Source organism: Pantherophis guttatus, chromosome 1 (genome assembly GCF_059756535.1).
Source record: "Pantherophis guttatus breed Tessera chromosome 1, ASM5975653v1, whole genome shotgun sequence".
Taxonomy (NCBI): domain Eukaryota; kingdom Metazoa; phylum Chordata; class Lepidosauria; order Squamata; family Colubridae; genus Pantherophis; species Pantherophis guttatus.
The window spans coordinates 15,442,380-15,469,051 of record NC_142063.1 but is presented as its reverse complement, the minus strand read 5'-3'; the positions used below and the strand labels follow the sequence as shown (position 1 = coordinate 15,469,051).

Below are 26,672 nucleotides of genomic sequence, written 5' to 3'. Positions count from 1 at the left end.
CTACTAAGGAGGACTTGAAAGAGAAAGGAATGAAGATAAAATCTTTGCAATTAACAGCCAAAGGTGCTTTTTCAGGAGGCAACTGGACTTTCTTGTTTTTTCTTTTGAAGACGTTTCGCTTCTCATCCAAGAAGCTTCTTCAGCTCTGACAGGATAGTGGGGAATGGAAGGTTTTATATTCCTTGCAGACAGCTGGTCATTTGCATCCTTTTTTTAGAGGGTCATTGAAGCTCTTGGAGGTTTATCTGTGTCCTCAGTGCTCCTGGTTCCTGTAGACTGCAATTTTTCTTCTGGAAATCCATTCCTACTCCCACACCGAGCACTACCCTGAAGACACAGATAAACTTCCAAGTGCTTCAGGAACCCTCTAAAAAGATGCAAATGACCAGCTTGTCTGCAAGGAATATAAATCCTTCCATTCCCCACTATCCTGTCAGAGCTGAAGAAGCTTCTTGGATGAGAAGCGAAACGTCTTCAAAAGAAAAAACAAGAAAGTCCAGTTGCCTCCTGAAAAAACCCCTTTGGACAACCATGACCTGGATGACTGAGAATCTCTACAGACTTTGCAATAACAACCTCAGATAAAGACTTGTGCAGTGTAATAAATGGGACCATTGCCGAAACGAGGCCTCTGAAACCACTCAAATTAAAATAAAAAAGAACCTTGGCTGAAAAAATTCACGGCCTTTACTAGCTAATGCTCAGGGTATGGAATATAAACACAATGAGGTTGAGCTTTTAGCACCGGAGGGCAAATATGATTGAACAAGGATGAGAGGCCTGGTGAGATGGCACCATGACCGGAATATAGCAAATTATGGATGCCACTTGTTCTAAAGACAGAAGCAAAAGAAAGTGAGGAGCATTTGCATCCATTCCTGCTGAGAAAGAGAAACGGATAAACCTGGCAACCCTGCAGAGAGCATCTGGATTGAAAAAAAGTGGAGGATCAAATGAAAACAATTTGGCCCATGAGGTCTACTATCACCCGACCAATTACAAAGAAAATGTGAATGATGCTTTCCCAAAACAAACGGCAGATTTTCCCAAAAGGCATGAAGTCATCAAGATGGGAAACATCAATTAGCCCCAACATCTGTTAGGATACAAATGCCTTTTGAGCACGGTCCTTCCAGGAAATTCCTGACGTGTCTTGTTGAACGGCTTTTTCTTTCAGTGGGTGTTGGAAGAAGCAAACAAATCAGCTCTTCTTGACTTGAAACCAATACAAAGCACTAAATCTAGGAAATACCAAGTAGGTATTGGGGAAAAGTGAAATTCTTGTTTTAAAGAGAGCTAAACAGAATATGAGAGCCAGTTTGGTGCAGTGGTCAAAGCACAGAAGCTAGCAATATGGAGACAGGGAGTTCTTGTGCTGCCCTAAACATAAAGCCAGTTGAGTCACCTTGAGCCAGTCCCTCTCCCTCAGCCCTAGGAAGGAGGCAGTGACAAACCACTTCCAAAAAATCTTGTCAAGAAAACTGTAGAGACCAGCCCAGGCACTTATCAGAAGTCAACACAGACTCTAATATATATATATATATATATATATATATATATATATATATATATATATATATATATATATATATGTATAATCATGTTGATTTTAGCAAACAAAACACGACAAAATAAGTTAATAGGAAAAGTTGTGGAAAATTGATGGGAGTTCTTAAGCAAAGAAGTACTATAGTAAAAACACAATTACAGCTAGTCCTCAACTTACGACTTACAATTGGGCCCGTAATTTCTGTTGCTACCCTGTTTCCCCCAAAATAAGACATCCCCTGATAATAAGCCTAATTGGGCTTTTGAGCACATAGCAATAAGGCCAAGCGCTTATTTCAGGGTTCAAAAAATATAAGACAGGGCCTTATTTTCGGGGAAACACGGTAAGTGAGACAGTTGTTAAAGTGAATTTTTGCCCCATTTTACAACCTTTCGTGCCACAGTTAAGTGAATCAATGCAGTTGTTAAGTTAGGAACATGGTTGTTAAGTAAATCTGGTTTCCCCACTGACTTTGTTTGTCAGGTTACAAAAAGGGAATCACATGATCCTGGGATACTGCAACCATCATAAATGGGAGCCAGTTGCCAAGCGTCCAAATTTTGATCATGTGACCGTGAGGTATGGTGCAAGTCATTAATTGAATTCGGTTTTAATTGGGTTGTTTTTAAATCTTGGGCCGAAATTATTTAATTGTTTTTTAAATTGTTTTTAAATTTTATATGCAATGTTTTATCTTGGCTGTACACCGCCCTGAGTCCCGCAGGAGAAGGGCGGTATAGAAATAAAATAAAATAAATAAATAAGTGTGAAAAACGGTTGTTAAGTCACTTTTATCAGTGCTGTGGTAACTTCGAATGGTCATTAAATAAACTGTTGTAAGCTGAGGACTATCTATACAAACAACTGCAATAAGGAGGAAAAAAATTTGGAAGATACCAAAGAAGCCACTGTAGTTACCGCAAAAGCTTAATAAAACCTGAAAAAGGATTTAAAACCCAAAAAAGGGAAAGGTGGCATATCGGAAAAGCAAAAGGAATTAGTTTATAAAGGCAGAAGAATATAGACAGGTTGTCCAGGCTTGTAGCTGGTAATAATAAGAAAGCGAAAGCTGTGAAGTTGATTAGCAATGGATACCAAGAACAATGGGTTTCTTTAGAGACAATCAAAATTAACATCATCAGTATACCAGCTGTTCAGCGAAGAACAAAGATTGCTAAGTGCTAAGAAGAAAAGGCTGAACGATTCAATTCTTATTTGGCTCAGTCTTTTCCAAAGGAGGAAAAATGCATTCCACCAATAAATTATGAAGGGCAGAATACAAAAGAAGGATTTGAGTTTGAAACCGAAAAAGACATTCCTCTTTATTTCAAATGTTTTTAAATCTCCAGGAGCAGTTGGACTGCATCTAGGACGATGACGGAATAATTGATGCGGGAAGAATTGATGGTCTGACTGAACTGTCTGGAAAATCCTGAAGAGCTAGTGAAATGTCAGATGATGGGAGGAAAGCAAATGTTCCCTTTATCTTCAAAATGATTGTGCAAGGGACAGAGCAGATTTGACATTAAGACCTTGGAAAAGTCTGGAGTAGATATTAAAGATTGCTCAACCCAATTCTACTCATCTGGGTGAGGTCTCTCTGCTCCTGTTGTATCGCTGCCCTGCCCATCTGTAGGAGGCAGCCACGATAAGTCTACAGAAGCACAAGGATATTCGGTAATATCTTATCAGACAAACAAATTAAAAAAAATACCAGATACTTCCTGACTTTGGCTCTGTCCATTGTGTCTTTCATTTCCACCCTAACTTTTAAGAGTGACCCTTGTCAACAAAATATTGCTGTCTTTGCTGTACACTCAACTGTCTATTTGCAAACTGTAGGCAACATGCAACCTCATGTCGTGGCGCAGTGGTTAGAATGCAGTATTGCAGGCTAATTCTGCTGACTGCCAATTGCCGGCAGTTCAAATCTCGACGACTGAAGGTTGATTCAGCCATCCATCTTTCTGCAGTCGGTAAAATGAGGACTCAGGTTGTTGGGGGCAATATGCTGACTCTGTACATCACAAAGGGCTGTAAAGCACTGTGAAGCTGTATATAAGTCTAAGTGCTATTGCTCAAAACCCTATGTGTCTCTCCATTAAGTATCCTGAGATTTTATTGCCAAACATGATCAGGGTTGGAACACAGATATTTAAGATTCTGGGAGGTAAAACACTTCTCTCAAGAACTAAAACTCAACCCATGTGACTGCGCCTGTTTTTTTTAAATTATTATTTATTTATTTATTTATTAAATTTATATACCGCCCTATTCCTGAGGGACTCAGGGCGGTGAACAGCGAACGATAAAAATACATGTAATACAAACGTTAAAAAAAACCAATTAAAATATACTAAACACTCTGGTCCTAGATAATTCAAGACATCCCAGTTTAAAATAAAATCAAAAAGCAATATAAACGGAAAGTTAGGCCAGGCCGGCCTGCTGAAACAGGAATGTTTTGAGGGCACGGCGGAAAGAGCGCAGATCCAGAATCTTCTGTATCTCTGGGGGGAGCTCGTTCCAGATGGTGGGTGCCCTCACAGAAAAGGCTCTCCCCCTGGGGGCCGCCAGTCGACACTGTTTGGCTGACGGCACCCTGAGAAGCCCCTCTATGGGAGCGTACTGGGCAGTGAGAGGCTATTGGTGGCAGAAGGCGGTCTCGTAAGTACCCCGGTCCTAAGCCATGGAGCGCTCTAAAAGTGGTAACTAAGACCTTGAAGCGCACCCGGAAGACCACAGGGAGCCAGTGCAGCTCGCGCAGGAGGGGAGCCACATGGGAGCGCCATGCTGCTCCCATAACTACCCACGCGGCCGCATTCTGGACCAGCTGGAGCCTCCGGGTGCTCCTCAAGGGGAGCCCCATGTAGAGAGCATTACAGTAGTCCAGGCGTGAAGTGACGAGGGCATGAGTGACCATTTTTGTGAAACACCATGGTCATTAAGCAAAAGCCATAGTTCTCAAGCAAATGTGGCAGTGGGTAACAAACCCATTGTCCACAATGGGCATTTTTTTGCCAGAAACAGGAAGTAAATGTTGTAATACTACAATGTAATAACAGAGTTGGAAGAGTCCTTGGAGGTCTTCTAGTCCAACCCCCTGCTCAGGCAGGAAACCGTATACCATTTCAGACAAATGGTTGTCCCATCTCTTCTTAAAAACATCCAGTGTTGTTGGAGCATTACCAACTTCTGGAGGCAAGTTGTTCCACTGATTCATTGTTCTAACTGTCGGGAAATTTCTTTTTAGTTCTAGTTCTAATTCTCAGTTCTTCTAAGTTCTGAAGGACTGAACTGAAGAAGCTTCTTAGTTGAGAAGCGAAACGTCTTCTAGGAAAATCAAAGTCCAGTTGCCTTTTGAAAAAGCACTTTTGGGATAACGACCTTCTCTTTCCCCCAGAGAGGTGGAGTAGAAGATCCACACAGACAATTGTCCATGGATACATAATGACATAAAATGTGGTCATGCGACCATGGACCTTGCAAACGGCTCTCAATGGGCTGGCTGGGTGCCCAAAATGTGATCATGTGGCTGCAAGAGAGAAGAAGGAGACAGCCATCCTAACTTCAAATTGGTTTGTAAGTAGCCTAGTGTTCTGCCCCAGCTCCAGATTCCCGAGGATATTGACACACATCAACGGTCCTTATCAAATTTATTAAGTAGCAAGAATAAACCAAAGTCCGGCAAAGGTTGGCAACCAGCCCCGAAAGCAAGATACGATAAGACTTTTCCAAAAATGCTCTGATGATAATTACAAGTTGTTTCTAGCAAGAAACTTACTAACAGCGCATGACTTAAATAGGCTAAGGGAGTGGCCAATTTTCCTCAATCCCTACTCTTGAGTAGACTTCCTCCTCCTGAGTAGCCACGCCTGCCTTTTGGCAGCCCTGTGTGCTCGAGCATTGAGGAGAGGCTCCTCCACTTCGCTCTCTCCACTTGAAGGATCCTCTGGAGGTTCTGAAGGCCCTGGCTGAGTCTCTGCCTCTGGCACCACATCCTCTTCAGCCTCCTCGCTGTCCGACGCGAGCGCCGGCTGCGCAGGCTGCTGGCGCGACACACCAGCCTCCTTGTCGGGATCAGCCACGATCCGCTCAGGCCACTGGCGGGCCACAACACCTAGGGAGGTCCACTGTAACTTTGAACTATGCAACCTGTAGTTACGTCAAGGACTACCTGCATTATTCCCCTTCAAGCATCTATAAAAGCTTGACGTTTTAGACACACAATTTAGACACACAACTTTTTTCTAGGCAAATGTGCTTTATTGCATATAAATACCGTATCTCAGCATTTTCCTGGGTTCCTTTTCCAGGGTGAAACAGAGAGCCGAGCAAACAGCTTGTACACTGTGCATTGAAATAATTCAGGTGGTTGATATATGAAAGTATGTTTTTATTCCCCACTTGGAAGATGCTCCAAAGTTCATGTTCCGTAACACAAAAACAAACCTGATCAGCATGATGTGAAACTCCTAAGCACACACATTCAAGCTTCTTCTGAAAAGCTGCAATTCACTGGTTTTATGTATTTAATGCAAAGTCCTCGTTTGCTGTTCCAGGTTGCCGCTGAAGCGTACGTGGCTATTTAAATACAGAAAAAGCAAAGGAAGAAAATGAGTTTCAGTTGGGTTAGCAGCACTCTTCTGCCATAATAGTGAGCACAGGCATTACAATTACTCAGGGAATATCCCAAAGGTGCTTTTTCAAGAGGCAATTGGGCTGTCTTTGTTCTGAAGACGTTTCACGTCTCATCCAAGAAGCTTCTTCAATTCTGACTGAATGGGAGAGAACGGAAGGATTTATATTCCTTGAAGTCATGTGGTCATTAGCACTCTTTCTGAGAGTCGTTGACAGGGATGGGCTGCTGGGGGTTCGCAGGGGTTCAGGAGAACCTCTAGCTAAGATTCTGTGCAGTTCGAAAAACTCCCAAATCCCATTCCTGGCTGGCCCCGCCCACCCCACCCCGCCCCTCCCAGGAGTCCCCATGCAGCCCATTTTGGATGCAGGTAAATGCAGGCCGCATGCAGAGGCTCAGGGAGGGCGAAAAACGGGCCTACTAGAAATTTGGGAAGGCCAGAAACGGGCCTCCAGAACCTGGGGAGGCCGTTTTCACCTTCTCGGAGGCTCGAGGAAAGCCTCCAGAGCCCGGGAAGGGCAAAAACGCCCCCCCCCCACCGCCATGGTGCAGGAGGCCAACTAGGTCACGCCCACCATGGCCACACCCACCCAGCAACTGGGCAGAGAACCCCTTGCTAAAATTTTTGAAGCCCACCTCTGGTCGTTGAGGCCATTTGGAGGTTGATCTGTGCCCTAGAAACAATACAAATCCTTCCATTCCCCACCACTCGGTCAGAGTTAAAGAACCTTCTTGGATGAGGAGCGAAAAACAAAGAAAGGCCACTTGCTTCTTGAAAAAGCACATTTGGAAAAACCATAAACTGGATGGCTGAGAATCTCCGTAGATACTCAGGGAATGGAGAACTGCATGAGGGAACTTCATCTCAGCTACTTCTAGACCAAGCATCCCCCATCAAACACCCTCCGATTTCTCCCTCCCCCCTCAGGGTTCTCTTTTGCAGACATTCCAGCATTGGCATTTCACTGGTCGACTCTGGCTTATTTCCCATAATGCCCTAGGGTGCCAATATGATCAGGGCATTGAAGAAAAGTTAAAATGGCAGCTACGAAGCTGCTTTGCATTGAGCGCTAGAAAAAAAATAACACTGGGGATACAGTCGATTTACGGCCACAATTGGGACCAGAATTTATGTGCCTAAGCAAAGCAGTTGTTAAGTGAATCACTGCAGGTGTTAAATTAGTAACACGGTTGTTAAGTGAATCTGACTTCTCCATTGACTTTGCTTATCAGAAAGGGGACACTGTGACTGACATAAATAGATGACAGTTGCCAAGCATCTGAATTTTGACCACATGACCATGCAGTTGCTGCAACGGTCATAACTATGGAAAACGGTCATAAGTAGCTTTTTCCGGTGCCATTGTAACTTCGAACGGTCAATAAACAAATGGTTGTAAGTCGAGCTATACTCAAAATAATCTGCCGATTCAGTACTGTAGTCACAGCAGATGTGAGCGATGAATTGGCAGATTAATATAAATACCCATTCAGCACATTACATGTCTTATCCCCAGAGTTCATCCTGCAGAATGAAATGTCAATCTACTCTGCGCATCTCACTTTCCAAGCAGCTGCAGACATATAAAAGAGGTTTTCCATAACCAACAATTAAGAGGAATGATAAATATAACCATTCCATCAAGTGATTGTTCAGACTGTATTTGTCCATCCCATCCAATGGTGAACATTCTTGATTCAAGTGTCAAGAAAGGATGAGGACGAGGAACACATCCATATTAAAGTGTGATTCTCTATGTATGTCCCCCAACAATGATTACGATAAAAAAATAGCAGTCCTCTACTTACGACCACAACCGGGCGCAACATTTCTGTTGCTAAGTGAAACATTTTGCTAAGTGAGTTTTGTCCCATTTTACCACCTTTCTTGCCAGAGTTTTCTTACCACATTTGTTAAGTGAAACACTGCAATTGTTAAGTTAGTAGCGCTCTTGTTAAGTGAATCTGCCTTCCCCATGGACTTTGCTTGTCAGAAGGTTAGAAAATGTGATCACATGGCCCAGGACACTGGAACCGTCATAAAAATGAATCAGTTGCCAAGCGTCTGAATTTTGATCACATAACCATGGGGATGCTGCAACAGACGTTAAGTGTGGAAAACGGTCAGAAGTCACATTTTTCAGTGCCATTGTAATTTCGAATGGTCACTAAATGAACTGTTGTAAATTGAGGGCTACCAATACTGTCAGTTTATGGGAGTCATATTTACCTGTGCTAATAATCCCGTTTTGGCCTCCGCTCCATAGATTCCAAGCTTCCGTGGAGTCTTCTTGGCACTTTCCTAAATCTCTGCATAGGAAAACATGGCTTACCGAGTTTTTAACAACAGAACAGGATATGTTCTGTAGAGTTGTTCAAAGCTGCTTTTCAGGACAATACTCCTGTACGAAATCATAGATCGTTGGTGCCTAGAGCTCTCTTCTCCTTCCCTCAATCGTTCTTCTTATTGATTTGGGAAAGTTCCGGATGATCTTCATTTCCTTGACTTTTTTTCAAATTGTCCAGCTACCACACAACTCCATATAATGACACTCTGAGATACAGTGAACCCCTCAGTTATTCATAAACGGGGGGGAAAAAAGCAGCTTATTAAACATCCGCAGATGTGATATTGTGAGGGAAGAGAGTTGTGCACCACCGCTGCTTCTTGAGAAAATTCTCTACTCAGGACAGTCACCCGTATCACACTCCCATTTCCAACAGGGTCGAAAGGGGCTGCTGGAATACAATAAACCAGGAGAGTGTAGGCAGAAACGTCCGCTTGTCTGCCATGAATACACAACTTTATTTTGCAAAACAAGCCAGGCAAGAGCATGCACAGGATAGCGTCAGAGGACCGGGTGGCTTTCGATGGTCACCTCCAGGCTGTTGGCTGTGGTAGAATCACCGGCGCACAAGCAATCCCAGCAAACGATTCCGGGAAGTGGAGGTCCCTCTCCCATTCGTCCGTCTCCGTGTTGTACACCTGCACGATGCTGGTGACGTTGTTCAAGTGCCAGTTGTATCCCCCCACGACGTAGATCTTCTTCTCTAGCAAACAACAGCCAGCCTCAGATTGTCCTACCCGCATGGGGCTTACCATCGTCCATTGGTTGGCTTCTGGTAGATAATATTCCACGGCCAAGACATCAAAGCAACGGTCGACATGGTCCATGCGGCCCCCCAGGGCATAAATCTTATTATTGGCGCTGACCATTGCGTGCAAGACGCGGGGTTCGTTCATGGGAGCTTTGAACTCCCACTGATCCAATGCAGAGTCGTAACAATGCAAAGCTTTTTTGTCTTCCACAGATATTCCATACCCGCCCGAGATATACAGCTTGCCTCCCACGGTGGCCCCCGCATGGCCCCATGTCCTGCGTTTGAGGGGGCAAACAAAGCTCCATTCGTTAGTTCTGGGGCAATATTTTTCCACGGATGCCAAGCTGCCGGATCTGTTCCTGCCCCCCGTGGCATAGACCATGCCACACAACACGTTCAGCTGAAACAGGATCCTGCTCTCCTGCATTGCCTGAATACGCAACCACTGGTTCAGATGGGGGTCGTAGCGGTAGCATATGTCAAGGGCTCCCTCACCGCTGCGGTACTGCAGATGCTGTCCCCCAACCACGTAAACAAAGTTATCTAGGATAGCCACGCAGGTGTGGCTAGTCCCCACCTCCATCTCTGTCAGCTCCTTGAACTGGCGTGTGCTGCTGTCGGGCAAATAGTAGACTTTGCCACTTACGGTCCTATCATTATCGGTGTACGGCGTGCCACCAAAAGCTATGAGAGAAAGGACATCGGAGCGGATTGCCGTTCGGGGAGATTGCATTTCATGCTGGCGAAATGGCAATATTTGGTAGTTGAAAGCTTCGAGGAGGTACTGCCGGCACAAGACGTCCTCCACCATGATGTCAAAGGTCTGGACGCTGTCCACCAGCTCCGAGGATTTCATGAGTGGGAAGCGAATGTGGCAGAGAACCTGGCTGGCACTGCTGCAGCGCGTTGGGTCGTACTGCAGCCATCGGATGGCAGCCCGGAAAAGGTCGATCTCACTGCAGCTCTTGAGCTTGTTACTCTGAAGGAAGAAGACGAGTCTTTCCAAAGGAAGGTGGAGGAAGTCTTCTTCCTCAGAAATCTGAAGGAAATGGCGGAAGGTGAAGGCATCGACGGACTCCTTCAAGGAGGCAAGGCTGAAGGTGGTGGCCATTTGCCCGATGTTAAGGCAGGTCTCAACACTCATGGCCGATTTCAGGAACTCCTCGCACAGTTCCACCACGGGCACCATCTGCAGGAAGACCGCCGCTCCCAGCACATCCTGGATGCAGTCAAGATCAAGGGTGACTTCGGCACTGTAGGCAAACTCTATGATGTGCTTCAAGCCCTTGGCAGAGACTCCTTTCAATTCAATCACGTCTTGGTTGCTTTCCCTCATCCCACCAGTGAACATGGCCCTAAAAGAATCAAAGAACAGGAGACGACATGGATGAGATTCACCATTCCTGGACATCCTCAGGGAGAATCTAAGGTGCTCAGAGTCGCCTGAACCACAAGACGGACGGCAAATAAATTTGATAAAAAATAAACAAACGAACAAATATATGATAAATAAATTTAATAAATAAAATTGAGGAAGAAAGGAATTTGATAGATGAATAAATAAATCTTCCACAGGTTGCCAACTGAGAAAGCATGCAACAAATAACTCGCCTTTTCATTGATTGATGCATCACAGTAAATTACATACAGATAGTCCTCAACTTATGACCATGTTTGGCAAGCATTCAAATGTACAATGACACTGAAAACAGTGACTTACAATTGGTCCTTGAACTTACAACCATTGCAGTGTCCCCACAGTCCCTTGATCAAAATTTGGGCACTTGGCACCTGGTATATATTTACGATGGCTGCAGCATCCCAGGATTATGTGATCGCCGTTTGCGATCTGCACAGCCTGCTTTTGACAAGCAAAGTCAATGGAAAAAGCCAGATTTGCTTAACAACTGCATAATTCACTTAACAACTACAGTGATTTGCTTAACAACCATGGTGAAAAGGGTCAGGCAGCAGGACTGACTTAACAATAGCCTTGCTTAGTTAGCAATAGAAATTCTGGTCGCAATAGTGGTCATAATTCAAGGACTACCTTGTTTCTCCCAAAATAAGACATCCCCTGATAATAAGCCCAATCGGGCTTTTGAGCGCATGGCAATAAGGTCAAGCGCTTATTTCAGGGTTAAAAAAAAGCAGGGTCTTATTTTCGGAAAAACATGGTACTCATATGTAAATCCACTTTGAGGTTGTTTCCTCAATGAATAAGCATATTTAAATTATTATAAATGACTAACGAAAATGTAAATTTCCTTCCTGTGCAAAGGCTAAGTGCTCCTTGTCTCAGAAAATCTGCCTCAACCCTTCCTTGTTTACACCAGTTTATAAGGCCTTCCAGAAGGATCCGACATGTGCAGATGTTAAGATGTTTTTCTGGTTCTATGAAACATTGATGAACCCTTTATATCTTCTCAAATCACTGCCTTTTTAAACAAGCTTTGATGAATTTTGATTTAGTTTTATGTTAAAGACTGTCTCAAGTGTCTCTATTAAAATAGAACCGAAGGATATATATTAGCATAGGAAGCCGTAAAATGCATATAGGCGAGCATCGTACAGAGTCCTTTTTTGAGAGATGAGAGAAAAATCTTACATGAAACTTAACTGATTACAAAAAGAGAATTACTGGCAGTGCTCGATTTACGACAATTTGGATGAGAATTTCCTTTGCTAAGCAAGGCAAGGGCAAGTAAGTCATGCTCAATTTTACAATCTTTTTTTTTTTACCATGGTTGTAAACAGCAAACCATTGTAAGTTGTTAAATGAAACACATGGTCATTAAGCAAACCCAGCTCCCCCTCCTGAGTTTGTTGTCAGAAGTTGACGGAGAAAGTTGCAAATGGTAATCACATGATTTTGGGACACGGCAACACTTGTAAATACATGCCGGTTGCCAAGCACCGGAATTCTGATCGTGTGACTGTGCACCTGCTGCAGTGGTCATAAGTGCGAGGACCAGTTGTAAGTCATTTTTTTTTTCAAATTAAAAACCATTTAATAAGACCATTATAACCTTGAATGGTTGCTAAAGAAAGAGTTGTAAGTTGAGGACTACCTATAGAAGCTTAGACACAAAACAGGAACATAAAACCCACCCTGCCATATCAGTCCATCCAGCCCTCCATGCCATATCAAAACAGATGCCTCCATAAAGAGGACAGGAGAGCAAGAATAGTTCTCTTTCACAACTGCTCATATATTTTCCTGATACAGGTAGTCCTCGATTTACAACAGTTCATTTAATGACCGTTCAAAGTTACAACACTGAAAAAAGCGACTTATAACCTTTTTTCACACTTAGGATCGTTGCAGCATCCCCATGGCCACGTGATTCAAAATTCGGATGCTTGGCAACTAGTTCATATTTATGACCGTTCTAGTGTATCAGGGTCATGGGATCCCCTTTTTGAGACCTTCTGAAGAGCAAAGTCAAAGGGGGAAATCCAGATTCACTTAACAACCATATTACTAACTTAACAAATGCAATGATTCACTTAACAACTGTGGCAAGAAAAGCCGTAAAACGGGGCAAATGCGCTTAACAAATGTTTCACTTAGCAACATATATTTTGGGGCTCAATTGTGGTCGTAACTCGAGGACCACCTGTATTTAAGTTGAAGGCGTTGAGTCAGAATATAATAAACAGCCATCAAAACTAGTAAATCCTGAAAAAAAAAAAGATCATTTAAGGACCTATCCAAGTTCCAGAGCTTTCTGCATCACGGTGCATACCGAGTTAGGGAATCAGAACAGATCATTCCATTGGGTAAGTATGGTGCGATTCCAGAAGTGGACACCATTTTCTGAGTGACCGGAATTCAATGCAGCCACTCAGAAAATGGTGGTCGCTTCTGGAATCATACTCTCTCCCTCAGATCTCAAAGCACTGCGGAAAGGCTCCAGAGCTCCATAGATCTTCAAAAGGCAAACATACAATGTGTGATGGATGTGGAGAGGAAGCCCAAGCTCTGCAGGGACCCAGTGGTGTGGGAGAAGCCTGGGGGGTGGGAGAAGCAGACCCAAGGGCTATGGCATTCATTCTGCTTCAGTGGTGGGTTTCAATTTTTTTTACTACCGGTTCTGTGGGCGTGACTTGGTGGGCGTGGCATAGCTTGATGGGCATGGCTGGGGAAGGATACTGTAAAATCTCCATTCCCTCCCCACTCCAGGGGAAGGTTACTGCAAAATCCCCATTTCCTCCCAATCAGCTGGGACTCGGGAGGCAGAGAATAGATGGGGGCGGGGCCAGTCAGAATTTTTACTACCGGTTCTCCGAACTACTCAAAATTTCCGCTACTGGTTCTCCAGAACTGGTCAGAACCTGCTGAAACCCACCTCTGTTCTGCTTCTCTAATGCAATCTGCAGAGTGTTTTTATTTATTTATTTTATTTATTTATTGAATTTCTATACCGCCCTTCTCCCAAAGGACTCAGGGCGGTGAACAGATTAAGATTTCATATACATATAATAATTATTATTTTTTTATAAACAGTAAATAATAAATTGAGTCAACTTGGTGTATCTGCTAAGACCTTGGCATAGAATTTAGATGTTTATGCTAGCCCTGCTTGTTGAAACAGAAAGGTCTTCAGGGCACGTCGGAAAGTTGCAGAAAACACCAGAGCTCTGTAACTTTTGAAGATCTCCTGAGCTTTCCACAGTGTTGTACTGTTCGGGCGGCCGCTGTCTTAACGCATGGGCCTGATGGGCACTTGACCGTGGGCCCCACAAGCATACGGGTCCCATACCCAACACCAATTTTGTTGGAAGTGCCAATAAAATAAATATATGTTTAATTTTATCGACCACTGACATTTTTATTCCTGTGAGTAGTTGTCATAGGGGCCCCAGTACACTGCTTTGCCCGGGGCCCATAATGCTGTTAAGATGGCCCTGTGGCCGCATGGTACAATTCCAGAAGCGGCTGCCATTTTCTGAGCGCTGCATTGAATTCACATAACAAATTCTATTTGTAATGTGAATTCTATTTCTATTCTATTCTAATTTATTATTCTAATATATTCTAATATAATATATTATATTAGACACTGGTAAGATCTCATATTAAGAATTACCTAGTGGCGATAAAAGCAGCAAAATGTACTCATTGTGCTGCTCTTATTGCGTCATCAGATAATCGCCCGGCCGCCCTGTTTAGGGTGACTCGCTCCCTGCTCCACCAGGAAGCGCGGGAGGACCCCTTGGAGGGAAGAGCCGAGGACTTTGTTCAATATCTGCATGACAAAATCACTCAGATTCGGGAAGGTCTGGACTCCGACTGGGTAGGTCCAGCGAGGGTGACGGGGGCAGGTCTTGAGAATGTTATCTGGGACGAGTTTGATCCTGTTACCCCAGATGACGTGGACAGGATTCTGGGTAGACTGAATGCGACCACATGTTTGTTGGACCCGTGTCCCTCCTGGTTAGTACTGGCTTCCCGGGAGGTGACGCGAGGCTGGCTCCAGGGGATTATAAATGCTTCATTGGGTGAGGGTGCCTTCCCCGCCGCCTTGAAGGAGGCGGTGGTGAGGCCTCTCCTCAAGAAGCCTTCCCTGGACCCGGCAGTATTGGCTAATTATCGTCCAGTCTCCAACCTTCGCTTTGTTGCGAAGGTTGTTGAGAGTGTGGTTGCGCGACAGCTTCCCCAGTACCTGGATGAAACGTCATATCTAGATCCGTTCCAGTCGGGTTTCAGGCCTGGGTACAGCACGGAAACGGCATTGGTCACATTGGTTGATGATCTCTGGAGGGCTCGGGACAGGGGTTGCTCCTCTGTCTTGGTCCTGTTAGATCTCTCAGCGGCTTTTGATACCATCGACCATGGTATCATGCTGCACCGGTTGGAAGAGTTGGGGGTGGGAGGCACTGTATTACGGTGGTTCTCCTCCTTTCTCTCCGACCGGTCGCAGTCTGTGTTGACAGGGGGCAGAGGTCGACCCCGAGGCCCCTCATATGTGGGGTGCCGCAGGGATCGGTCCTCTCGCCCCTTTTGTTCAACATTTATGTAAAGCCGCTGGGCGAGATCATCTGTGGTTTCAGGGTGAAGTACCATCAGTACGCTGATGACACCCAGCTGTACATCTCCACCCCGGACCACCCCAACGATGCCCTTGAAGTGATGTCCCGGTGCCTGGAGGCCGTACGGATCTGGATGGGGAGGAACAGGCTCAGGCTCAACCCATCCAAGACTGAGTGGCTGTGGTTTCCGACGTCCCGATATAGTCAGCTGGTGCCATCGCTGACTATTGGGGGCGAATCATTGGCCCCCACGGAAAGGGCTTGCAACTTGGGCGTCCTCCTGGATTCACAGCTGTCTCTAGAAGACCACTTGACGGCCGTGACCGGGAGGATTTTTCATCAGGTTCGCCTGATCCGCCAGTTGCGTCCCTTTCTAGATCGGGACTCCCTACACACGGTCACTCATGCCCTCGTCACCTCTCGTCTGGACTATTGTAACGCTCTCTACATGGGGCTCCCCTTGAGGTGCACTCGGAGGCTCCAACTGGCGCAGAGTGCGGCCGCGCGGGTGGTTATGGGAGCAACGTGGAGCTCCCATGTAACACCTCTCCTGCGCGAGCTGCACTGGCTCCCGGTGGTCTTCCGAGTGCACTTCAAGGTTCTGGTTACCACCTTTAAAGTGCTCCATGGCTTAGGACCTGGTTATCTACGGGACCACCTGCTACCACCAATAGCCTCCCACCAGCCAGTACGCTCCCATAGAGAGGGGCTCCTCCGGGTGCCATCGGCCAAACAATGTCGACTGGCGGCCCCTAGGGGGAGAGCCTTCTCTGTGGGGGCACCTATGATCTGGAACGAGCTCCCCCCGGAGATACGGAGGATCCTGGATCTGCGCACATTCCGTCGCGCGCTTAAAACGTTTTTATTTCATCAAGCTGGCCTGGCCTAAATCTTCTCCCTTTTAAAATTTTTAAATTTTAAACACTAATTTTAATTTGTTTAATTATGGGATATTTTTAAAATTTAGCCAAATTGTTTAATCTGTTTTAATCTATTTTAAATTTTGTATCTCTGTGTTTTATCTTTTGGCTGTTCACCGCCCTGAGTCCTTTGGGAGAAGGGCGGTATAGAAATTTAATAAAATAAATAAATAAATAAATTTTATGTGAATTCTAATTCTATTCTTTTCCAAAAAAAAAAAAAAAAGAGGGGGGAAGGACCTATCCAAAGTGTCAACTCTGAAGTGAACCTGGCTGAAGCCATCTTTTGCTGCCTCATAGTTGTCATGATCTCTGAGAGGGGGAAGGGAGGGGAAAATAGATAGACTGGCTAATAGCCAAAAAAAAAAAATGTTTTCTTGTGGGAACCAAGACTATCCCAATAGGTGGCAGTTGAAGGAGGAGAGGAGTGACCAAGCAGCCTGCCAGCTACTTTCATGGGACAATGTGACCTGGGGAGGGAAATATTTGCTCTTTTAATTAGGGAAAAACCACAGGAACTTTTAGAGTTGGTTTTCACTAGCTGTGCCGATCTGATGTATCCAATAAACATGTTCTTTGAGGAATCTACCTGCCTCGGAATTCTGCTTTTGGAGGATGCGTTACTTGGAATGCTGACACAAAGATTGCAAAGGTTCATTTAACAACCATGGCACTTAACAACCACCTTGCTGGACAATGTTATTTAACTCATCATTGCTTAGCGATGGAAATTCTGGTCCCAATTGCTATCGTAAGTCAAGGACTAACTGTAAGATACCGAATAACCCTATATAAAAAAGGGTTAACCCTATATAACCCTATATCATTCTGGACAAATGGTCTAATCTCCAGTGATGGAGCACCCACAACTTCTGAAGGCAAGCTGTTCCACTGGTTAATTGTTCTCGCTGTCAGGAAATTTCTCCTTAATTCTAGGTTGGTTTCCTCCTTGATAAGTTTCCATTCATTACTTCTTGTCTTGCCTTCAGGTGCTTTAGAGAACAGGTCAGCTCCCACTTTCTTGTGACAGCCTCTCAAATATTGGAAGACTACTATCATGTCACCCTTAGTCCTTCGCTTCGTTAGACTAGACATGCCCAGTTTCTGCAACCGTTCTTTGTATGTTTTAGCCTCCAGAAAATTATGAGCTGCAGTTTCCCTCCTCTTATAGGGAAGGATTGAAAATGCTTTGTCACTAGAAAGAAGAGCTGAACATCAAGAAAATCACGGTCAACTTATAATTATCCTGATTTTTGAAGAAAAACTGTCTTGTAATCTTGAATTCCAGATTAGAGCAACAGCTGCCGAATCATCTTTAATGCTGCCTCTATCCTTTTACCCTTCATTTGCATCAAAATCAGAGCTACAAACCAAAGGGAAGATTATGTTATTCATTGTTCTTCCACAACAACCCTACCAAACACCCAAGTTACAAGAAAAACCCTTGAAGCAATTATAGCTCAGCAGCAAACCCACACCGGGGCCCAGCATGTGGCGCACAGAATCCGACAGAGCCATTAGCGTCTGGTGGGAGATCTTCTGCCCCCCGCTTAATTGCTCCTTATTATGAAAAGCAATAAACCTCTGAGGTTGATGTTACTAGGGAAACAAACACCAATCAAAAAACAAGGACCAGGGTGTGTGCAGATGCTCACAGATACACACATAGCAGGCACAAATAAGGCAAGCGTAATTACAAACAGAAAGGAGATGGGAGACACAAAGTTATAAACAGGTAAGAAGAGATGGTCAACGTCCAGAGGTCACTTTGGACAAGTGTGAATCCAGCTGCATTTGACTAATGATTCAGAGCCTTGATCATCTCCAATGGGGCATTTTCACAGCCTGCCCCATAACAACCAGAGCCAGAGTGTGGTATGGAAGGAGCATTTGTACCGCATAGCTCCCAGCGAGCGGTAAGATCCCACAGAGTTGGTCTCCTCAGGGTCCCGTCAGCTAAACAATGCCGGCTGGCGGGCCCGCGGGGGAGGGCCTTCTCTGTGGCTGCCCCAGCTCTCTGGAACCAGTTACCTCCTGAGGTCTGGACCATCCCCACCCTATTGGCCTTCCGAAAAGCAGTGAAGACCTGGCTCTTCCGGCAGGCCTGGGGCCGTTGATCTCGCTGTTGCCATTTGGCGAGATCCGGCCATGAATGGTGTGAATGGGTTTTAATTGTTTTTAATGGTTTAACTTTTAATGTTTTATATATGGTTTTTAAATGCATTGTAAACCACCTTGAGTCTTTGGAGAAAGGCGGCATACAAGCTGAACAAATAAATAAATAAATAAATAAATTTGCAGGTATTCTTCTATTTATGACCAGTTACTTAGTGATTATTCAAAATTTATGTACTTATTTATTAAATTTCTATGCCGCCAGTCTCACTGATGCAGCAAGTCTGGGCAGCTTAAAGTTACAATGGACCTCCCGGGGATACTTATTTATTTATTTATTTATTTTATATCCAATTTATATACCGCCCTTCTCCCTGAGGACTCAGGGCGGTGTACAGCCGAATAAAAACATAAATTACAAACATTAAAATAGTATTAAAAGAATATATATAAATTTGGCCCCGTAATTTAAGAACAATAACAAACCCATTTAAAACATTTAAAAAGTTAAGAAAAAAAAGTTAAGCCAGCCCGGCGTGCTGAAAAAAGAAGGTTTTAAGGGCACGGCGGAAGGCACCGAGGTCTTGGATTCTCCTTATCTCTGGGGGCAGTTGGTTCCAGAGGGTGGGTGCCCCCACAGAGAAGGGCCTCCCCCTAGGGGTCAGCAGCCTACATTGTTTGGCTGATGGCACCCCGAGGAGGCCCTCTCTGTGGGGGCGCACAGGTCGATGGGAGGCCGTCAGTAGCAGCAGGCGGTCTCGAAGATATCTAGGTCCTATGCCTATAAACCAGTTCCAAATGTCTGATAGGTTCCCCCACCCAGTCACATGACCATCATGGCTTACAATCATAATAGGCACCCTCCATTATGGTCATAAAATGAGGATTACCAGTAGTATTCTCCTCCCTGGAGTCTGGATGGTGGACGCTCTCCAGAAAGAATATCTAAGCCAGAGGTGACCACCTTGGCCTCTTTAAAATAGCACGCTGGCCAGGGAATTCTGGGAGCTGAAGTCCACAAGTCTTAAAATTATCAAGATTGAACACCTCTGATCTAAGCAAAATCCCACCAATTTAGGTCAAAAATGAGCAGATTTTGAGTATATCTTTTATTCATCAGAATGAGGTGCAAGAAATATACTCTTCAAAAAAAGAAATATGGTGACTCCGGACACATTCTGAAACTAGAAAATTGTTTTCAAAGCAAAGCTGGTCTGGTCTTCATTTTATTCTGATTGGGTTAACTTTATCTTATTTCAACAGCTGAATTTAGGCAATAAAAATTATGTGGTTCTGGGAATCAGGCGCAAAATACCAACGCAGGTTCTGCATTTATATTAAAATAACATAGTTATAAGCAGTACAGGACCATTTCCTCCCTGTTAATATAGCAAAAGGCATTTAAAATGCTGTTCTTCCTCAAAGCACTCAGGAAGCAAGTCTGAATTACAGATGTAATCATCCAGCAAATATTATAAGATAGCTGGTTGTTACCTTTTTTGGTGCACAAAATGATGTGTTGGTTTGATAATTATTGCTTATTACTGCTTTCACTGTTTCATTGTACTAATGTTAAACAACTTAGAGGCTATAACTGAATGGCTTGCAAATGTAAATAAATCAACATTCAGCTCAAGAATTGATGACCTCAAGATTATTATTTTTTTCTATCCAGAAATCTTCTACTGGTTTTCACCCAAGTATTCTTCATCAACCTAATGTAAAAACATTTAAACCTTTTTTGTTTTAATATTTTTTTTTTGTTTTGTTCTGTCCATGTTCCCCAAGTATACCTATTAAGATGAAAATGTTATTGTTTACAATTAATACTAAAACATTAACATGAACTGCCCCCGGAAGTGCGTAAGATCTCCGACCTCCGGGTATTTCGCTGTGTACTCAAGACCCTGTTGTTCCGCCAGGCCGGGCTATCAACATAATAATTTTAAATTGGGTGTTTTAAATTGAGCCGAATTATTTAATAATTTTAAATTATTTTAATTGATGTTTGTCTCGTGCTTTTAATAGGCTGTACACCACCCTGAGTCCTTCGGGAGAAGGGCAGTATAGAAATATTATTATTGTTGTTGTTGTTGTTGTTGTTGTTGTTGTTGTTGTTGTTAGTGTTTATAACAGGGGTGTCGAACTCAAGGCCCAGGGGCTGGATCCGGACCGCAGGGCCACCCTGGAATCATTGAAAGACTGACCCACAGTACCTTTGCCAGTGAAAATGGAGCTTGGGAGGGCCCTCGTGAGTCTGTTTTCGATGGCAGAGGGTTGCAGGAGGCCGTCGCAGGCAAAAACAGAGCTCGGGAGCCCGTTTTCGCTGGCAGAGTCCTCAGGCCACCAGAGTCACCCTTGACATGAGTGATGTTGAGCTGGCCATGCCCACCCCAGCCCCCCAAGGTTAAACACAATCCTGATGCGGCCCTCAATAAAATCGAGTTTGACACCCCCGGTTTATAACAACCCAACGAAGTTTGATTGGTATCGCACTGCATGCATTTATGCTTACCAATAAATTGCAAAATTCCTTTTCTTTTTAGGAAAGGAAAACTTTTTGCAAGAAAACGTAATACCTGACTCATCTAACTGTGGTACCAAGCACAAGCAATGCATAAATTTAGGATAGTAAGAATGCAAAAGGAATCAGGCTAGAATCATGGGTATCAGCCCTTGAGGCAAAGATTATTTTTTTATATATATAATTTAAAAGCTGCCTGACCCCTAATCACTCTAAATGACTTACATTTTAAAAGGAAAACAAAATTTAAAAAAGAAACGTGCATCCAGAAGAGAAAAGCATACAGAACAAAATTAAAATCTACAGTGGCTGAGCCACCTAAAGGCTGGGAGAAGATTTAGGGACTTCTGACTTATCATCCAGATGGGAGCCACAGAGATACCTTGAGTTTTTTCGAGAGGCTGGCGTCATGAGTGAAGAAGTACTTCTTGAGTGAAGAAGCACTTTCTTTTGTATTCATGAACAACATACCCCCCCAAAAAATGAAAGGATAGGATAATTAGAGAGAAACAGACTTGATAGCTACCTGCAGATAGGTGAATGAATGAATGAATGAGTGTTTCTCAACTTTAAATATGTGCTGGGGAATTTTATTTATTTTAAATCTTTATGCCTCCTATCTTCCCAACAAGATGACTCTGGGAATTGAAACTGGCTGGAGAAATCTAGGAGTCCACACATCTTAAAGATGTCACGTTTGCAAACACTGTTTTAAATTATTTGGGGAGGTCCCGTGAAAATCACCTAGATTCCACCCACTGATGCAACTTTGCCAATGCCTGGGAAGAAGGTACGATAGTTTCTGCCCATTTTTAACAATATATGGGCTAGATTTGGACCGGTAGCTCTGCAACCTACATTTCCCAAAAGTTCTCTCAGATGCAATGTTATCTTTGCCTTACACAAATATAAGTTTTGGCCTCACTTCCAAGGAGATCCCTGACCAGCATAGACCCCTGACCCACAAAGCTTAGCAATTTTTCCAGATCTTAGGCAGGATTTGGAGATGCCTGCCGATGATGCCTGCCCTCCTTGCATGAAAGCCATCTGCTGAGCAAATCAGGTAGTCCTCGACTTATGGCCATAATTGAGACCAGAATGTCCATTGTTAAGCAAGGCAGTTGTTAAGTGAGTCATGGCCAATTTTACACCTTTTTTGCCACAGTTGTTAAGAAAATCACTGCATTTGTTAAGTGAATCTTGTGGTTGTTACGTGAATCCAGTTTCCCCCATTGACTTTGTCTGTCGGAAGCCGTCTGGGAAAGTCAAAAATGGCAATCATGATTCTGGGACGCTGCAACTGTGGTAAAGACACGCTGGTTTTGACTTTTGATCATGTGATCTTGGGGAATGCTACGACGGCCGTAAATGCAAAGACTGATCCTAACACAGTCTTTGTAATAGTCGCTAAAAGAATGGTTGTAAGTCAAGAACTAATTATAGTCCTCGCTCGCAAACTTTTGGATATTTAAATTTAGTAACCAGACCAGTAAAATTTATAATGGGCCAGAACACAGAGTTGTAGTTGATTGATTGGAGCGCGCCAGCTCCTGCATGAGGCAATCTACAATATGATTGGTTGCTGGGTGTAAAGGGGGAGTTTCCCATTTTCCCCGCCTTTTTCTTCTGTGTGCTCTGTATGCTGTTCTGTGATTTACCTGACGGTTTACCTCACAATGCCGTGATGTGCCTGACTATCTTGTCGGCTGTAAATACAGATGTAAAAAATATATTTATTTATATAAAACTGCAAATTTGTCTCAGTCTCTCTGACTCCATTTGGACACCTGCTGCCGAAATTCCCTGTCACAAACCCACCATTTTGTCCACGACCAACTCCGTCAACGTGGTCTGAAAGAGCAACAGCTTCCATAAGGACAGTTGAGCCAGGGGTGAAATCCAGCAGGTTCTGACAGGTTCCGGTAGCGGAAATTTTGATTAGTTCAGAAAACCAGCAAATACCACCTCTGGCTGGCCCCAGATTGGGGTGGGAATGGAGATTTTGCAATATTCTTCCCGTCACGCCCAAGCCACGCCCACCAAGCCATACCATGCCCACCAAGGCACGCCCACAGAACCGGTAGTAAAAAAAATTGGATTTCACCACTGATTTGAGCCTCTCACCTGAAGTAGTCACTGCAGGCCGCCAAAACAACTTTGTGCACCTGAAAGACCTCATTATTGATGGTGAGGATAACATCCAGCAACTGGGCCTGAGCCCGCAAAGAAGCCAGGCCGTGCAGCAGGGTAACACTATGGCCCGGAGCAGAGAAGGTGCATTTCAATGTGCTGTTCTTGTCTGCCATGCTAGAAAGGGGGAGAGAGAGAGAGAGAGAGGGATAAATTACAAGGTGCTTTTTTTCCCCTTGAATTGGTCATACAGATAGCTCCAGGCCTTTGATCTTTTTGATTACCCTTTTCTGCAGTTTTTTCCAGTTGTACAATACAAGTAAGGTAAAGGTTCCCCTTGCACATACTGTATGTGCTAGTCGTTCCTGACTCTAGGGGGCGGTGCTCATCTCTGTTTCAAAGCCGAAGAGCCAGCGTTGTCCGAAGACGTCTCCATGGTCATGTGGCCAGCATGACTAAACGCCAAAGGCGCACGGAACACTGTTACCTTCCCACCAAAGGTGGTCCCTATTTTTCTACTTGCATTTTTTACGTGCTTCCGAACTGCTAGGATGGCAGACACTGGGACAAGTCACGGGAGCTCACCCCGTTAGGCAGCACTAGGGATTCGAACCGCTGAACTGCCGACCTTTCGATCGACAAGCTCAGCGTCTTAGCCACTGAGCCACCGCGTCCCCCTACAATACAAGTAGTCCTCCTCAACTTATCACCCAGAATTACATCCATGGAGGAGATTCTCATCCAGGTCATGGTTGTCCCAAAGGTGCTTTTTTTCAAAAGGCAACTGAACTTTCTTGATTTTTTGCTTTCCTCGAAAACGTTTCGCTTCTCATTCAAGAAGCAGAACTGAAGAAGCTTCTTGGATGAGAAGCGAAATGTTTTCCAGAAAAAAAAAAGAAACTTCAGTTGCCTTTTGAAAAAAGCACTTTTGGGAGGCCCAGAATTATAGTTGTAAGTTGTGCCAGGCATTAAGTGGGTCACCACGTAAATGCACCTGATTTTACTACCTTTTTCTGCACCAATTGTTAAGCTAATACTACAGTCATTAAATGAATGCCGTGGTCATTAAGCAGATCCATTATCTGCAATGGGCGTTTTTAGGTTTCCAGCCAAAAAAACATCATAAATTATGGCAAGGTGACTGACTGACTGACTACAAACAGCCATAAATGAGGGCTGACTGCCAAGTGCCCAATACAGTCACATGATCATGGCAGCCATCAGCACTTCAAATTCTGATTGTAAGTACCCCGGAGAGTCCGTTGTAATTTCGATTTATTGCTAAACAACCGGTCATAAATCAAGGACTACTGTAGAGAAGGGAACAGATTTATATACAGTTTGGGGACAATATATGCTATTCAAAACTGCCACACCACCAATTTGCAAGGAAGTGTTCGTATTACCTGCTCTGTTAATGGTCTCTCAAACTGGAGAAACCTTTTACTCAGTGGCTCGCAAACTTTGTGGCCATGCAGCATGGCTATGGACCCCCAAGACTTAACTCAAGATTTAAATCATAATATTTTTTAAAGTCTTCATGGACAGACCACAGGTTGAGAACCACTGTTTTATCCCTTTTTATACAGGAATGAAGGGAACAAGGCCTCATCTTCTTATAAAAATTTAAGCATTCTTCAAGGTCATTATTCAAGAAACAGCTTCAAACTCCATTGTGGTTACCAATGGACCAGGGATGAAATTCACTTACCTTCCCTACTGGTTTGCAAATGTGTGTGCGCCATGTGTGCACTAGCTTCGCTCGTCCGCACCATCATCCGCGCATGCACAAAGCCTTCTGTGCATACGCAGGCTTAAAATCGTCGCAAAAAAGCAACATCATGATGTCACGTGGGTGGGCGGAGCCTCCCGCAGCTATCGCTACCAATTCACCCGAGCCAGATAGAACCGGCTGAATTTCACTCCTGCAATGGACCCTAACCACACACACACACACACACATTCCACTTCTTTAATAAAAATGAAGACAGGAAAAGTAATCTTGGAATATATGAAACTGAGCATGGTGTATGGGGTCCTTGGTGCTCTGTGAGCTTGGTGGCTTTCTTGCAGACATTTCATTACCTAACTAGGTAACATAATCAGTGCTAGGGAGGAATTGGTTTTGCTCTCATTTTATATACTAGTGGCTTGCCCTGTCAGAGTTGATCGGAGTGGTCTTGGTAGTTCCTTGATTGGGCTGTTGTTTACTGTTAGCTGGCAGTTTCTTGATTGGGGTTTTGTTTGCTTTTTTATTGTTAGTCTAATGTTAATTTTGGTGCTAATCTCTGCTCATCTGGGTGTTGATTGCTGGAGAGGTGGTGTATCGGTCTTTTGTTTCCTTTTTAGCTTTTTGATTGTCTCTTTTGAATGGTATGTAGCTGTTGTTTATGTCCATGTGCCTGTGGATGGCCGATTGTTTGAGTGCCAGGCTTCCAGGAATTCTCTAGCATTTTTGGACTTGGCTTGGTCTAGGATACTCAACAGTTTCCAAGCTGAAACTATGGTTTCAACCGGGACCATGATATAATTTACCCTTTTCATTGAAAAGACTTTAGAATGAGGAGTGGGGGCCCTGGGAGAGAGAGAGAGAGAGAGGTCACACTGCAGAATGTGAAATAATGGCATTTTTAAAAAACCACTCTAACGCCTTGTGGCCTTGCAGTCCCATTGTTTGTGTTACTATAGTTGTGAAAAAAAAAATACAGAACAGCATCTGTTCCTTGGCAGAGGTTCCAGGAAAGGCACAAAAGAAAACCTTGAGTGATTCTTTGCCAAGGCCCACACACCACGATTATGGTGATCGGTTGGTGATGTTTGCGTGTAGCTGCATACATACCGCTTCAACCATTTCAGAACTTACTTTGGGAGCCTGGAAGAAACCGGAACTTGGTTTTTAGCTAAAAAGAGTTTATTCTTTTAATAAAGCTTAACTTTTCTCTGGAAAGGCTCTAACACTGGAAAATGTAGAATGAAAGAAGACGACCAGCAGCAGCAAAGGGGATAGAATTGGGTACACTATTGGGGGACATGAAGAAACAAGTTAGGGACAAAATCTCCTGGAGAAGATCTATATATGTCAGTGTTTCTCAATCTTGACAGCTTGAAGACAGGTAGACTTCAACTTCCAGAATTCCCAACCCATGCTGGCTGGGGAATTCTGGGAGTTGAAGTCCAACCATCTGCAAGCTGCCAGGGTTGAGAAACACTGATCTATGTGATCACTAGGAGTCAAAAACAACTTGATGGTACATAATCAATCATAATCCACCACTTTTCAAACAACTGCTAAAGATAAACTGCTAAAGTTAAAGATAAACAATCATTATAAAACATTCAGTGGAAAATATATATATAAACCCTTTCTTAAAAATTTAAAAGCAATTAAAAAAGTAAAATATACAAACCACAGAGAAATATCATTCCTAGGAGAGAAGCCACCTTAAAATGTTCTCTGGGACCCTACAGCCTGATGACACAACTAAGTCTTGCGAGTGGGTTTTGAATACAGGTAGTCCTCAATTTACAATAATCATTCGTTTAGTGACTGTTCAGAGTTACGACAGCGTTGAAAAAAGTGACTGACCGTTTTTCAGTTATGACCATTGCTACATCATCATGGTCATGTGATCAAAATCTGGACACTTGGCCTCTGGT

The 26,672-nt window shown here is 43.9% G+C and overlaps 1 protein-coding gene across 3 annotated transcripts in view; it reads right to left on the bottom strand.

The window, feature by feature from the left end:
- Positions 1 to 5,793: 5,793 nt before the first annotated feature.
- Positions 5,794 to 26,672, bottom strand: part of KLHL26 (kelch like family member 26) — a 29,346-nt gene continuing 8,467 nt past the window's right edge. For all 3 annotated transcript variants that reach the window (XM_034422620.3, XM_034422621.3, XM_034422618.3), the window contains exons 2-4: positions 23,010 to 23,192; positions 8,419 to 10,645; positions 5,794 to 6,133 (exon numbers count right to left, since the gene is read on the bottom strand). In XM_034422620.3, the coding sequence (XP_034278511.1) occupies positions 9,064 to 10,645; positions 23,010 to 23,192 (1,765 nt within the window). In that variant the 3' untranslated portion in view covers positions 5,794 to 6,133; positions 8,419 to 9,063. The remainder of the gene's footprint in view (positions 6,134 to 8,418; positions 10,646 to 23,009; positions 23,193 to 26,672) is intronic.